The sequence below is a fragment of the Centruroides vittatus genome, unplaced genomic scaffold, assembly GCF_030686945.1.
Source record: "Centruroides vittatus isolate TY-2023 unplaced genomic scaffold, ASM3068694v2 scaffold_464, whole genome shotgun sequence".
Classification (NCBI taxonomy): Eukaryota; Metazoa; Arthropoda; class Arachnida; order Scorpiones; family Buthidae; genus Centruroides; species Centruroides vittatus.
Genome location: NW_027122710.1, coordinates 2,382,330 through 2,399,429, shown reverse-complemented (window position 1 = coordinate 2,399,429; position 17,100 = coordinate 2,382,330). Strand labels below are relative to the sequence as shown.

Sequence of the window (17,100 nt, the reverse complement as noted above, 5' to 3'; positions counted from 1 at the left end):
TCTTTCATCTGGCAAAAAAAAATTACATTATTGATTTTTTTAAAATTAATTAAAAATTAATAATAGAAGTAATTGGATTACCATCATTTTAACTGAAACTTTGATTTTTATACTTTGTATAAATAACTAAATTATTGAAAGATAAGTCAACTACCATACATTGGATTCAAACCATCAAATTTAAATATTCCAATAATTCTGCTAAATGAGCAAATCCATTCTAGAAGTTATTGACAATTTTGGAATATTTGATTGCACAGAAATCTTTTACTTCTGGTGTCATCATCTTGAAAATGCCAGTTTAATAATGTAATAAATACATCAATCACTATACTTATTTACTTCTGGTTAATGGCTCATTTCTTCTGTTTTAGATTCTTTTGTAATTGGTTTATAAAACCTCTAAACTTAATTTCTGTGATAGGTAAGCTTTTCAACACAAACAAGTATAGTGTGTTCACTTAAAATTTATCTGGATGCAAAAACAAAATCTTTCTAGCATTGCACAAATATGTGAAAGTGGTGCATTAGTTCCACTGCAATATTTACAGTAAAATAAAGCCATTCATTCAAAAAAAAAAAAAAAAAAAAAAAAAAAATGTGTAAATTACACCCAGCAAGATGCAAATTAAAATTTGATCCTGATAAATGATATAGCAGCACACATCTTCAATGTTCCTATTAAAGAGCCAAAATCATGCAATCTGTTAATTGGTAGAACACTGTGGCAATGTCTTACACTCACAAACACTATGTGAAATAATTACTCTTTTAAGCATGAAATAGATTCCATATGTGCTTTCCAGCTAAACCAAGACCTACACATATGATGATTCTGAATGTTATACAGTATTAGCCTTACATTCGTATATACTCACATAAGCATATATGAAGCAGTGAGATAAAGGGACTACAACAGACTAATGTCTTAAATTTTACATTGACAACATGCATCTACTCAACCGCTATCTGCAACTGGCACAATACATAGAGAATGATGCCTAGCAATTACACTGGTACAACATTATGTTAAACTTGTACCAGGTCAAACCACAATTACTTGAGCATATTGTATGTATCCTTGAGGTACTTTTTCTAAACTGAAGTGTATAACTGCCATAATGTTCACCGACAGACATAACATACAATCCAATGCATGCAAAATACATGATACTAGGTGCATTTTATACTAAATATCTAGTGTAGCATCTGGGGTGAGCAGCTTCTCGTTCTGTATTCACTGATGACACCCAGACTTGAAACTACTATCTTAATATCCCATACACAATGGTGAATGAATGGCTGGACAACTTGTAATTAGAGCAACTATGGCATGTTTAGTACCAGCATAATGGTGCACCAGCTCATTTCTGGGCAGATGTGCATCAGTGGATTACAGAACAATTCAATAATCCTATTCTAGAGTCTGAACTTGACTAGACCAATTTGACTTCCTTGTTCTAAATATAAGAATCAAATCTTAAAATCTGCAAGTCAAAGTACCATATTTAATATCATGAACAATGTGACATATAAATGTTAACATGATGTCACTTCATAGAGTACACTACATGTGTGTACAAAATAAAATTAATGCTAATTATTTTGTCATCATTTGTCAACAGTATTATAAAATCATATATTACATAATCTTTTTCCTTTTTTTTCCATTTTGTTTGTGAGTTTGTTCTGCTTCATTTTCTAGAAACAGTTTAGTTATTTAAAAATTTAACAGATAATCCAAGTACAGGTAGATGTCATTTTACCTCATATTGCATTCTACAAAATTGTGAAAAAAACCAAAACTAAATAAGCAAATTAAGAAGTCATTAGAAGAATCAAAGATTGTCAACTTATGTTTGACATAGCAATGAAATGATAAAAATGGAATGACATGTTCCAAAACACCTTTCAAAATTGGTGATGAGTTCTACTGAAAACCTTATAAACAACTAACAGTTGTTGAATATGTTAATGTGTGTCACAAACATGGTAAAATTGTTTCATTTCATTATTGCTGCATTTGTTTTTCCTATATATCAATTGAATGGAAATTAAAGAAAAACCAAACTATAACTTCATTATTAAACAAAAAACTAAACACTAAGTATTACAGTTATGAGATGCTTGATATATAAATGGTTCAAGCGCTACACTGAAACATTCCCTATCAGTAATATTCCAAATGATTGCCAGATTAAATTAGGCTACTTTGCTGCTTTTTATTTTTAACTAATTTCTAAATAATCTGGTAATTATTTGGCATATTACTAAAATATCGAGCTTTGGGATGTTTATATATGTATATATACTCTCTACCAGTTAATAGAAAAGCATCCCCCTTCTGTTTTGCAGATTCTTAGGAGATAAAGATGCCCTTGACAAAGCTGGGATATATATTGTAAAATTAATTAAGAAGGCTCAAACCATTACTAGATAGTTAGGAGAATACATGAGCATTTCAATGCAGTTAGTAAAGGCATACCTCTGACAATATTTCTTTGGCACAATGGACATCATATATTACAGTGCTCTGGAATAATTCTCTGATTTTTTAAACACTGCACCAATGAAGTGCCATTCAGGATACTGGAGCAGTTTTATATGGTCTATCTCTCTAAACACTACAACATGATCAAGAAACATACTGCCCAATATTTATAGTCAGTGTGGACCCGATTGATCAAAATGATGGATTTCTCCCTTCTTATAGGAAAATACTTGGACACTGTGGCAGTTGATGCACCACTTAATTTGAGTGTTTGTTAAAAATTTGAAACATTCGAAGCCATATATCTCTCCATGGAATTTATTTACAACCATATACAAAAACTCGTTACACTTATCGAGCAGAGGTCAATCAGTGACAAGATCCATGTAGGCATGGTACAGTTCATCCGCAGAGTAGCAAAGAAGTGGGAAAAGAGAATGGCGGTTGGCCTGCATGAATTTTATATATTCTCGTGCCAGCACCACCTGGATTTTTGTATGCAGCGCCAGGTTGCAATTATTCCGCCACCACAGACACCTTCCCAAGCAGAAATTGTATCTTTTGGTATACTTGACATAAAATTTGTCTGTCCAATATGAAGATCACTCAATATCAATCATGAAGATCACTCCAACCTACAGGGTCGGGGTAATCTTCATTTTTTAGCATGTTCATTTTAATTTTATTGCTGAGCATATGTTATTTTTATTTATTTATTTATTCATTCATTTTTAAGATGTTACATTATATTGTATGATTATATAACATTATACACAAACTTATTTCTTTCATCAGATCATTTCTAGAATGTGCAACTCTTCTATTGTTTTCCAGCATCATAAGAAGCCAGTTATAGTGAATTAGTATTGTGTAAATGCATCATTCGTAATACTGCACTTATTTTCATTTTCAAGAAGGTTTTTCCTGAAATTCACATTAGAGTGGTGTTTATGATGTCAACTTGCCTTTTGAAATTTTTGCATGAATAACTGCAAAACAATGCCTTAAAAAAAAATTGTAATTAAATAAAAAAATTGTCAAAAGAAAGTTAAAATGATGGTAAAAACAGACAAAAATCAGTTTTATTGAAAAATTTCTGAGAGTAAAAATTAAATAGCAGTGTTGAGCTGTAATGAATCAAATTTGATAAAAGAAATTGCTTATTTATATGTCAATACACGAGCCCTTTATTCCATTATCACTACATTTCTCAGACTTAATTCCACTGAATCTTTTCCCATGGAATCATCTAATAAAGTGTCAATATATGATGCATATCCAGCAACGTAATGTGATATTGAAGAGCTGGAGAGGCGAATTCAAGAAGGCATGTAGGATGGCGACATCACAAATCCTAAGTGCCATCTATAGTGCCACTCTTAATCATCTAACTTTTATATTAAAACTGGAGATAATTGTTTTGAACATATATGACAGTAAAACAGAGCTAACTGTTTTTATATTAATTTATGCAATGTTGGTTTTCATCCTTTATAGTCAGAGATTCTTTGTATTGATACATTATGCTAAATCTTAAAAAAATTTCCATTATACTTACACTAAGAAGAAATGTAAAAAAACAAGGCATAAATTTTTCCAAGTTATGCTGAACAAGTTTTATCTCCATTTCTATCTTGGAAAAATATCAAGAATGTGATAGAAAAAATTCTAGGAGACACATCAATCGCTCTTAGATTAGGTAGTGGGTGGATAATTTATAAATTAGATTTCATAGTTGTTCACAGATTGGGATATGATGGATATAACGGAGGCTATGAATCTATAATTTTACCCAAAAAATTAGTAAACAGAAATTGTCTTTTAAATATTCAATGTAAAAATAATAAGTGTTTCGTTTATTGCATTCTCGTGGCTATTTTTCCATACTTCGAAATTAAAATTTCCTGTTTCATTAGATCAAATTCCTATTTTTGAAAAATCAAATTCTATTTCTATTAATGTTATAAAAATATTGTTTTTCCTTATTATATAAATAAATTTAAATTCAATTAAGATGTAAATTTATTATTGTACCAAAATCACAAGCTTTATAAATCTACTCTATTTAAAAAACAACAACTTCGTCATAATCAAACTCAGATAATAAGTAAAAATCATGTAATCACAATCCAATTTCAAAATAAAATTTTTCTTTCACCATTTTATGATAAGAAATATATTTTTAGTAGCGCAATAGATACTCTATCTTATGGTCATTATTCTATTTCTCCATAGACATTTTTTTACAAATGTATTTCATTCATTTTTAATACTTTTATTATTATGTTGGGTTAAGTGAGATATACTCGGTTAACACCGGTGGCTAAGTACTATGCCAGACCAAAGTCAAGGCATAGTAACCAAAACAGAAATTAAAGAAGTGTATCAGTGTGTGTGTCTGTATTCAGGAATTTTCTCACAATATGACATGTATTCAATATAGTGGCCTTCTGTAGAGTGATGTATGTGTTTCTATTCAATTCTAATGTGCCCAGGCTTTTGTGTAGTGTGTGTGGTATGACACCTGTAGAGGAGAGAACAACAGGTACAATAAGCACCCTATCCATCCTCCACAGATGCCTTATTTCCTGGGCGAGTTCTGTGTACTTGCTAATTTTTTCAGTGCATGCGTTTTGTATATTGTGAGTGTTTGGAATGGATATGTCTATAATGTATGTGATTTTATTGTGTTTGTCAATGAGTGTGATGTCTGGTCTGTTGTGGTAAATTGTTTTATCTGTGATTATGGCTCTGTCGTAGTACATTTTGTGCATGTTGTTTTCCAATACTGTCTGTGGAATGTATTTGTAGTATGGTTTGTGGATGTCTACTAATTTGTGTTTCTTTGCAAGCTCTTGGTGTATTATATTTGCTACTTGATCATGTCTGTGTAAATAATCTGTCTGTGCCAAGAGCTTGCAACCAGAGGTGATGTGTTGTATAGTTTCTGGCATGATGTGACATTTTCTGCATGTGTCATTTGTGAGTGTTGCATCTTTGAGTATGTGTTTTCTGTAGTTTTTAGTATTTATGACCTGATCCTGTATGGCAATCATGAATCCTTCCGTCTCCCCAAAGAGGCATCCCCGAGCTAACCAGCTGTTTGACGCAGTTTTGTCAACAAAATCCTGGGCCAGATCGTAAGGATGCCTGCCATGGAGTGCCTTTCGAAGCCCACGATTGCTTAATGATGTCTATGCTTTTTATATGTTGTGTTGTGTCCATATGATGTCAGTGTAAGTTTAATGGTGTGTTATTTGAGTCTGCTAGAGTTACTGCTTTATGTAATTGTGATGTTTCTTGTTTTTTGTAGAAAAACTCTCGCAGTGACTGTATTTGTTTGTAGTGAAGGTTAACTATGTCAATCAGGCCACGTCCGCCATCTTTACGTGGAAGGGTTAATCTTTCTGTGGCGGATTTAGGATGATGTTGTTTATGCTTAGTAAGTGTTGTTCTTGTTTTCCTTTGGAGTTGCTCAAGATCAGTGTGAGTCCAATGTATAACTCCAAAAGAATATGTGAGTACTGGAATGACATATGTGTTTATTGCTTTAGCTGTGTGTTTTGCATTTAACTCTGTTCTGAGAATAGCATTTAACCTACTTTGGTATTCTTTAATTAATCTTTGCTTTATTTGTGCATGTTCTGTTAGTTTGGCCTGTTGGAATCCTAAATACTTGTAGAACTCACCCTTTTCCATGGATTCAATAATGTCTCCATTTCCAAGTGCAAAATCTTCTTTCTTCAGGATTCCTTTTTATATGTGAAGTGTTTTGCATTTATCTAGGCCAAATTCCATTTGTATGTCCTTGGTGTATGAATGTGTGATTTGTAGGAGTTGATGAAGTTGTTTTTGTGTGGATGCATAAAGTTTTATGTCATCCATGTACATGAGATGTGACAGTGTATACTGTGTTGTTTTTTCATGTCTGATATTGTAACCATATTGCGTGATGTTTAACATGTTGGATAATGGATTCAGGGCTAAGCAGAACCAGAGAGGACTCAAGGAATCTCCTTAAAAAATTCCTCGCCTAATAAAAATTTGGTTTGTTTGTATGGAAGTGTTACTAACCCTGAGATGTAGTGTTGTTCTCCAGTGCTGCATAGTGTTTTGAAAGAATGCAATGAGTAATGGATGTATTTTGTACATGTGTAGAATATGTAGCAGCCAACTGTGTGGAACACTGTCGAATGCTTTTCTGTAGTCTATATATGCCACGTGTATGTTTCTGTGTTGTTTGTGTGCTTGCCGTAGAATGACTGAATCTATGAGTAACTGTTCTTTGCATCCCCTGTGATTTCTACGGCAACCTTTTTGTTGTTCCGTTAGAATGTCGTGTTCTTCAACATGTTTGTATATTTTGTTTGCGATACAGGATGTCAATAATTTGTAGAGTGTTGGAAGACATGTAATTCGTCTGTATTGTGTGGGGTGTGTGGTATTGTTGTTTTTAGGTTTCATGTAGGTGATGCCCTGGGTAAGAAAATTTGGCATGTCTTGTGGATTGATGATGATGTGTGTTAGGTGTTTAGCTAGTTCCTGGTGCAGTGATGTAAACTTTTTGTACCAGAAATTGTGAATGTTGTCTACACCAGGTGTCTTCCAGTTGTGTGTTCTGTTAACAGTGTATTGGAAATCATGTATGTTTATTTCAGCACAGGGCATAGTTGGTATGTTGTGCAAGTTTCTGTTCTCCTTCCTCGATCCAGCCTGCATCAGCATTGTGCGTGACAGCACTGGACCAAAGAGAAGACCAATATGTTGTGAGTTCTTCTTCTGTTGGTGTGCCACTGTGCTGTGTATCAGTGTTTGCTTTGTTATTAATTTGTCTGTAAAAGAGTTTTTCATTGTTTGTAAATAATTTATTTTGTTGTTTTCGTAGTGTACATGTTTTGTATCGTTTGAGTCTACGTGCTTTGGCAGCAAGTTTTTGTTTTAGTGTATCAATGTATTCTGTAATGCGTGTGTTGTGATGTTCGTGTTTTGTGTGTGTTTTTATTTTCTTGAAAATGTTTTTGAGCTGTTTCCTTAATTTGGGTGTTATGTTGTTTTTAGTGTATTGTGTCAGCCTGCCTAATTGCTGTCTAATGTCATTTATTTGTGTTTCTATTCTTCTCTGCCAGGCAGGCTTGTGATAGAATTGGGTTTTCTGTGTATTTGTCTGTGATTGTACTTTCAGTCTGGTTCATGGTGTAGTCACTACTGTGACTGCCCCAGCATAAACTAATGTATGAATGTCTGCGAGTGTAGAAATTGAATGAATGTAGTGTGGTATTAAGTGAGTGTTTACATAATTTAGTGTTTTTCCTACTTCCTTTGACGTGTTGATTTTTGGTATTCGTGGTCGTTGTGTGGGATCTGTGCCTGTATATTTAGTGAGTGTTTCCTGAAATATAAGTGAGAGCGTATTAACTAAATCCATGTCTATGTTATCAGTGATGGATGAGGAAGTGTCTGTAGTATCATTAGTGGTAATTGTTGTATGTGTGTTATTATCAATGCTTGTTACTGGACTATCCTGACAGGTTACATGATCTTCATTAATGTTAGATGTTTCTGTCTGTTGATGTATTTGATCAGCAACCTGTTGTTTGATAAGTTCAAGTGTTGTTTGTGGAATAAGGTTGTTGTATATAATTGTTCTTTTTTGATCAACAACCCTTTGTTCAGTGACAGTGAGGTGAGGATACTATTGTGAGAATCTATGGTGTAGTTGTTGTCTGTATGCTGTCATGTTTGTTTCAAGTTTTGTGATGATGTAGTAAGTACGGATGATAAACTCGTTCATTTCTACTGTCCATTTCATCCGTTGGCGTGGTTTTCCAGCCTTTGTGGTCTGTGGATGCATTGCCACAGAAACACCAAGGCTGGGTTGGTTCCTCACATCTGTTGAGGGCATTGCAGTAGCCATGCTTGGGCCGGTGCTGCTTTCGCCACCGGTAACCAAGGGAGACTGTGACCTATTTTTCGAACGTGAGCCTCTGCCTAACCCACGAACGCGGACCTTGTTAACCCGGGCGACGTCCGAGCCGGTATCACACTTTGATCTAGTTATTACCATGATGAATATCTCCACAGAATGTGGGCGTGGTCACTCTTAGCTTCATTTCTCCCCATAGACCTTACTGGCATGGGTGTCCCTACCAGGAGCTTGTGCTCCAGCCTGCATTGCCCTATGGATCAGTAAAATTACTGGGCTCTCCCACCACGACCAGGTGGTGACCATGGGAGAGGTATTATTATTATTATTATTATTATTATTATTATTATTATTATCATCATTGTAATCGTTATTTTAATTATTAAATGAAATGTAATCCTTCTTTTAAATGTTCTCTATTCCAATAAAAGTAAGAGAGAGAGAGTATTGTTGTCGTCATTTATTTAAACAAACAATACACCATTGTGTCATTTATTTAATCACCATCGGGACGTAAAAACTAAGGAGTGACAGAGTGTTTTAATTAAACACCGCCGTGTATGTATATATAGCATAAAAGAATCAATAAAACGTGAAATAGTGAATAGCACATTCCAATTAGCGACGGTACAAGTTATTCATTCTTTCTAACATCTAAATAATAATTTCAAAGAAAAAAATAATATATTAAAATATAAAAATGTTATATAATAATTTTGTTGACAGACAGTGCCATGATGATCTCTTGTATAAATATTAAAAATATAAATATTAGTTCTCTTATATAAAAATATAAAAATTTAAATAAAATAACAGTTAAAAAAATAGCTGTCTAAGTTTTTATTCTCGACGGCAAAAAATTTCTAAGTTTTTATTCCAAAAACTCTCTCAAATCACGCAGAAAAGTATAACCGAAGCGGCATCAAAAAAGGGCATGGTTTCGATCTGTATGAGAGTTTCTGGGATACTAATTATCTCAGAATCGGTCAACCGATTTTGAAATTATGCCAGAAACCATCGTATTCTTGCCCTGCTAGATGTCTTTCCCTCACAATGATAAGAGACTCTGCTATAAAAGTTATAAAATGTTAAACTTTTACAAAATTATCCCAAAGGCTGTCAATCCTATACTACTATCATCATATGGTCACTATGAAAAGATTTTTTGTAAATTTGTTATAGAAATGACACAATGTGGCTGTCTTTTTTTAATGTTTTAATTTTAAATTTAATAAAGTAAGTTTAACATATATTGTTTGCCAAACTATTTAAAAATGCACTTAAGGAAAAATTCCCTTGTCAAGCATGTTATAAATGAGGTAGCCGACATCACTGCAATGTAAGTGCGATCACTGATCCAAAATCGATACAACACTTATTCTATAGCTAATATTTCTGCAAAACAAGTAGCCTATACTTTCCTTCAAACATAAAATGATATAACCAAAATTTCATGTGGATTAAACAAAAATTGTAGGAGTTATAAGGAATTCTCACACACACATGACGGCCTTTACAATAGTAATATCATTAAAAAAAATCCTTTACACTGTATGTATTCACCTGCCATTGAAATATTTCTGGAAACAACTAAACACACATCTATGTGGACATACATGTGTGATGCTTCATCTCCATCAATCTATATTTTAAGTGATATTATTAAAAATTCCTAATTAAACTTTTATCTTGAAAGCTAATAAATTTTTTGAAGTTTTTCCTTTTCTATATGACTCAGAATTATTTAAAAGTGAGCTATCAATTTTAGCATATGTTATTTTTTACAGTGAGTATGAGCTAAGAAATTGACACTCAAACATTTATTGTTATATAGTACAGTGTCTATGTGCAACTTTATTTAGCAAAATTATTCATATAATCATTTGCCATCTGCAAAAAAATCTACATATCCTACATAAAACAAGACTGTAAAGTATGGTAAATTTAAATTTTAATAAGTAGAACCATTCCTCATAAATAAGAATTTTATATTAAGCATTAGATAATAACTGAAATGCCAAATTTTTCATTTTGGCATTTCCAAATACTCTCATATTATGGTGATGGAAATGTTAACAAATCAAAGCACGTATACAAAAGGTAACATTACATTTAAACTTACCAATAATTACATCTTTTTGGCATATTTAAAAATATTATATCTTAAGCATAAATGAAGATAAAACAATGTTTAATTATTGTATCTCAGTAAAATCTACATTGTGTAATATGAATTGGCCAATAAATTTGTTCAAATATTTTGATTGATTTAGTTATAAAGTCACTACTATAATTAACTTAATAATAGACAAAGAATTACAATTAAAAAACAAGAAAGATCAAAAAAACATACTTCAACCATTCCAATTCTTCTTCTAGATTATGAAATAAAATGTAATCGGCCAACTTTTTATCATCATCTTTTAATTTGTTAGAACACGCATTGTTTCGAGCATAAGTAAGCCAACTGTAATATAAAAATAATTTAATTTTCATCATTTATGAAGATGATAAACCCTCATTAACACATACTTGGATGCTAAAAATATTGATCTTGATTAGAACAAAAACTTTTAAAATTTAAAACACAGCTTAGCTAATATGTACCACAAATTAAAATTTTTTACAATTAATGGTCAAGCACACAGTACAACTGCCTGTAACCATAAACCAGATATACAAATAAGAATACAAATAGCACATCATGGTTCATACAATACAAATGGTTCAGTAATTGTATTTGCTATTGAAGGATTGATCCAATATAAATTAGTTAATATTCTTTAGATTGGCATTTCATTTTAGTCTATACAACTTTCTTATATTAATAAGAAAGTTCATTAAATATTCAACAATCCCACTTGTGCATCTTTAAAAACTTATGATTTTAAGCATCAACATAGAATTTGTAATGACTGCTTAGGAGTCAATTTTTATTTTGAGAAACATCTTTTCTAATATATAGAAAAATTAATATAATAAATCAACCAATTATATTATTCAAAACATGAAAAACAGAAGTAACATCGTTTTAACAATCATTTATTTTAGTAGTGTCCTAGAATGTGTGTTAACAAGGGCTTACTAAACAAATTAATTTTCTATACAAAAAATATTAAACATACAATCAAACCCCAATTATCTGAAGCAAATTTGTAAGTGAATAAACTATTCTTATGCTATAAATGTATAAGACAGTTTAAAATGATAATATGTATTACAAAATGATTTGTTTCTGTTACCTTTTATCATTTAATTCCAATGTGAGACAAACTATAAATACTAACATTCAACAAAATGTGCTCAGCAAATAATAAGATAATCATAACACACCGTTTATGTTGCTGAAGTAGTTTTATCGAAAACTAAGGTTTTCAGCCTATTCTATAGGCCATCTTCAGGTTTAATGAGAAAATTGGAACATCAGCATTCCATAAAATAGAATACATATATTCAAATTCAAAAAAATTGACAAAAGAAAATCTTACCTTAGTTTATAATTACAGTAGAGCATCGTTTATCCAAATCAATTGGGGACTGGGGTTGTTCAGATAACCGATTATGTACGAAAAAATATACAGTCAAACCTGTTTTTATGCGGTCTTTTTTTGTGTGATTTTTTATTTGTGCGGTATAGTCAGCGACTAGTCTCGTGCGATTTGTCATGTCTCACGTTGACTTATTATAGCTAAATAAACTTATTATAGTAATATTATTGCATGAATACGCGAAAAATGAAATAATTTATTTTTTAAATCAACAAAACACCACCAGGACAAAAATATGTAAAACAGACGATCGATGAGACGATGCAGTCAAGTGCTGACATCTGTTGTCAATAAATTCTATTTCGTACGGTTTTGAGTTATTTTCTATGTGAGACTTTTTTATGCGGTCCCTAGTGACTGCATAAAAAAAAATATTTTTTTAATTGTGTTGCAAAAACTATTTTTTATAGCCACTCGTGAAGTTTCATGCGATTTTTTTTATGCGTTTTTTTTATGCGGTCCCTATCCACCGCTTAAAAACAGGTTTCACTGTATTAACCTATCCGATGTTCAAATTTTTCTCCGTCGCGTGTCGCTTTGTGTTGAATTTTCGTCGATTTTAAGCCTAACGAAAATTTTTATAATAATAATCGAGGCTATCGTATCGTTAAAAATTATTTCTTTATTTTGTACAAACAAAATAAATATATTGAAAAATATAAAACAAAAAAATTATACTTTAGAAGTTAATCTAGTATCAAAAACGTTCGATTCAGCAAGACACAGTCCGACTGGAAAGTTTTCGGTTAACCAACGTTTCGGTTGACCAGTTTTCGGATAAACGATGCTCTACTGTATGTGCATGTTTCACGAATATACCTTAAAAATTTATTTTAATGTTTGTTCATAGTATTATTAGTGAATTTTTATCTTTATTGCTATATCTGACTTTGTTTTTTATTTTACATTTTTATTTTTATATATTATTTTTCTGTTATTTTCTTGTTTTTTCCATTGTCAATTTTTTTGAATTTAAATAATAATTATTTTATATTATGGAACACTAATGTTCCAATTCTCTCATTAAACCTGAGGATGGCCATCCTTGTTAGTTTTCAATAAAATTACCTTGGCAACGTAAAAGGTTTGTTATGATTATCTGATTATATAAATACTAAAACATAACTATAATAATACAATAATTTTAGGAATAAAATTGTTTGTATTTGAAAAATAAACTTTTTTTTAAATAATATAAATAATTAAAATCACTGTTTCATCATTTGTACACACTTCAGGAACTAACATTCTCATTCTCAGGACATTACTTGTAGACTTCCTGAGAATGAGAATGTGTAGTGTAGAGAAAACAAAACAAAGACAACCTGTTGAGAGTAGATACTTGGCTGGATTCCTTTGATGCTCTTTGCCGAGTGTCTTGGGTGTCTGGCACATTTATTTTGAAAAAGTTAGTGTGCATAAAGCAGGCATACTGTCTGAATAATAGTAGATAATATATTAAAATGTATTTTTCATTATTCTGTCTTTTTTAAACGTTATTTTTGTGAATTTTTTAAAGTGTAAATTTTCATCTTGGCAATTTTGCTATTCTACATATGTATTAGCTATATAATAAATGTAAAATTATGTATATTATTAAATTCACTAATGTAAAAAAAGTGGCTTAAAAGTGATACCACATAAATCTTATATATTCTTAATTCAAAATAGTCAAAGTCATCCATTTTATCTAATTTATGGTTATCCTTGGTATAGCATCAGTCCACATTCTCTCAGATAATTGGAGCTCTACTGTATTCAAAAATTCATAAACTTAAATATATTAAAAACTTTTAAATTATATAATATTGCCAATTCAACAAATGAATAATAATAACAATAAATGCTTATTGCATTACAAATAAGCACACCAGGAAGGAGTTGTCATATCACTGCAAAACTTGGCATGCAGATCAAGCAGATATGGAAATAATTAATTATAGCATGATGGCTCATTGCATAATGCCAGTAGAGAGCATTAAAATGCAATCCCCTTGACCTATAAAAAAGCACAAAGGCATCCTGTCTGTAATTTACTTGTTGCAGAGGACTGCTGTATCACTAGAGATGTCTTTTTGTCGCAATCGAAAACCATATGAACAACTGACAGAGTTTGAGAGAGGTAAGGGTCATTGGGTTGAGAGATGCCAGATGATCATCTTGCCAAATAGCCCACTATCTAAGCCAGGGATGGGCAACCTTTTTCTATGTAAGGGCCGCATTTTAAGACTTTTAAACTGATGCGGACCGCATACAAGAGAAAGAGAAAAAAAAATATTGGTAAATCAGAATTATTTATTCATATATAATTATAAATTAGCATAGGTATACTTAATTTAGCTTCTGGAACTAATGTAAACATGATATATTGGAAATATTTGGTTAAATATTTGTCACTGCTAGTTTTAAATTAGTTTCCATGTTTCTGTTAGCCGGTTTCTTGTTTTAATTTTTACTAAATTCATTGCGGGAAAAACTATTCACATACATAAGTTGTAAAAATAACGTTTGAATTTTTGCTGCATACTTCCTTAAGCTGGGAAATTGATATACAGTAGAGCATTGATTATCCAAACCCCGATTAACTGACTTATCGGTTAACCGACCGCGTTCTAGTCAGCAAATTCAAATGTCCGCTAGTGATGTGGCGCTACAATATTTGGTTATGTCTTGGCTACATTAATATTATTTTTGTTAAATTTTTGCATGTTTTAGCTGGCAGCACTGGCTCGACCATGAAAGGGAGGCTAGTATTTAAACCAGGCCTAATACACTATACTAATATTGTATTTTTTCATACTTTTCGGTTATCCGACCAACCCCAGTCCCCAATTGAGTCGGATAATCAATGCTCTACTGTATTTATTCACATTTTATGCGTCGCGGGCTGCAAAATATATGAATACGGGCCGCAGGTTGCCCATTCCTGATCTAAGCTGTTTTGACAACACTGTGAGGTGGTATTGGAACCAGTGGATGAGAAGACTTGCACACAAGCCACCCAGGCTCAGGACGCCCTCAGGGCTCACAAAAACCATTTTCCAACAGGATAATGCTTGACCACAAAAAGCATGGGTGTTTACAGGACTGCCTCTATCACATTGCCACCCTTCCCTGATCTGCCTGGTTCTCTGATTTTGTCACCAATTGAACATGTCTGGGATCATTTGGGACACCAAGTTCGGCAGCCTAAGATTTTGGCCAAACTAGAAGACCACTTGCAGCAACTGTGAACCAAGATGACACAGCACACCATATGGCACCTGTAAGACCCAGGCTTGCCCATATCACATCGTGTATTTACACTACAGGTGGCCCAACAGGATATTGAAACTCCTTTCATTTGTAGTTTTTCCTGCAATAAATGATCCTAATTTCTTTCATTATATAATTATTTATATGACTGTTACACTCATGCATGTACAACTTTGTTTGATTCCAATAACTTCTTGGTAGACTAAGTTAAGGAAATAAGTATATATTTAAAAATTAATGACAATTTCAATAAAAGTATATATAATAGAATAATTTTAATATTTTGTAAAAATGTATACATATTATATTTTATTATACAAAGTTATCTCAAAAAAAGTATTTTGGAATTGGTCATCTATAAAAATGAAGATTCAAAGAAAAGGAATGTGTATTTGAATGAACTGACAGTAGAATATTCAAAATAAATTATATCTAGTTTGCAATCATCATCAATAAAAAATTAATAATTTATCTCTGAAAATTATCTCAGGATCATCAGAACAATATCAAAATTTTACATAAACAATAAATTCAGTTGTATTTCTAAAAATACATTCATCTATAGTTATTACATTATTAAAACCCAAAATGATTGGTGTGTGGTATTAAAGCACAAACCATTTGCTACAGAAATTATATCAGGAGAAGGTTTGTTTTTCATGCAGCTTTATTATATAAAATTTCTGTTTTAGAAAGCTTGTAAAAATATGTATCAATGAAATAAAAGCTTAAAATTGCACAATTTAAAAGCACAATTATCATGTATTTAATTTTACATTATATATTATATTGAAAATTGACATTCATGTTTGGTTAATACAACTTGTTAGTAATTTTATAAAATTTTTTTCTTTAATTTTGAAATTTCTCATTATTAAGCAATTGTATTTAGCAATGAATCATGGATATATATGAGAGAGAGGGGGAGGATCAGTATTAGAGATGTCAACAGAGATTGTTTGCAGATTATTCAAAACATAAGAAAACAGCACAGAAATATAAGAATAAATACAAAATAATGTTGTGGAAAAAATAATAGGAAACAAGATACAGAAGATAACATGCAAAGACATGATCAAGATAGTTTTATGTCATGAATTCAATAATTAAAGTTCAAGAAGAAAACAGATGATGAAAGATGTCAAGGTCAAGATTGTCTATCTAATCCATAAACTTAGAAAGACAATGCAATCTTAATTAAAACTGCTACACAACATTAAAAATAAATTACTGTTTTAGTTGAAACAATATTTTACATATATTTACATAATAAATATAATAAAATACATATTACAATATAATTACCTAGCCATTTTATCAAATAACCAAGTTGGTTCTTTATTAATGGGAACTTGTAAACTATGTACTTTAGCTAATTTCCTCGCAATTGTTGCAGAAATATCTGAATCTTTTAATTCTTGACAAGTTAAAGCACGAGCCTGCAAAAATAAAATCTTTGATTAGAAACAAATATCCAATTGATAAATCTTGAATACTAGGAATATATAATAATGCCAGGAATGAACTATATACTATATACTATGACTATATACTGTATAGTATAGTTATGGAAAATGTTTAGGAGACATTACTCAAAGATATTTCCTCTAAGGGGATGAAATGAAGTGAGAAGGTCTTAGATGGATAGGAAAGTGATTAGTGGCAGAGGCCAAGGGAATGAAGGTGGGAAGAGAAGTTAGGAGATGAAGGGGGGAAGGTCATGAGCCATACGGGTAGTAAATATAAACAGTAAGAGTTACATTGGATATCAGAGGATACATTGATTATATACAGAGGATATATAAGTTAAGGTTACATGGATAATTAACTGAAGAAAAGCAATACAATGTAGAGGGATACATAACTGTATAAAGAAGGAAAGG

At 31.5% G+C, this 17,100-nt stretch overlaps 1 protein-coding gene across 2 annotated transcripts in view; it reads right to left on the bottom strand.

The window, feature by feature from the left end:
- Nucleotides 1-17,100, bottom strand: part of LOC136989324 (choline/ethanolamine kinase-like) — a 78,835-nt gene that overhangs the window by 17,969 nt on the left and 43,766 nt on the right. For both annotated transcript variants that reach the window (XM_067287448.1, XM_067287449.1), the window contains 2 exons: nucleotides 16,523-16,656; nucleotides 10,768-10,881 (listed from right to left, as the gene is read on the bottom strand). In XM_067287448.1, the coding sequence (XP_067143549.1) occupies nucleotides 10,768-10,881; nucleotides 16,523-16,656 (248 nt within the window). The remainder of the gene's footprint in view (nucleotides 1-10,767; nucleotides 10,882-16,522; nucleotides 16,657-17,100) is intronic.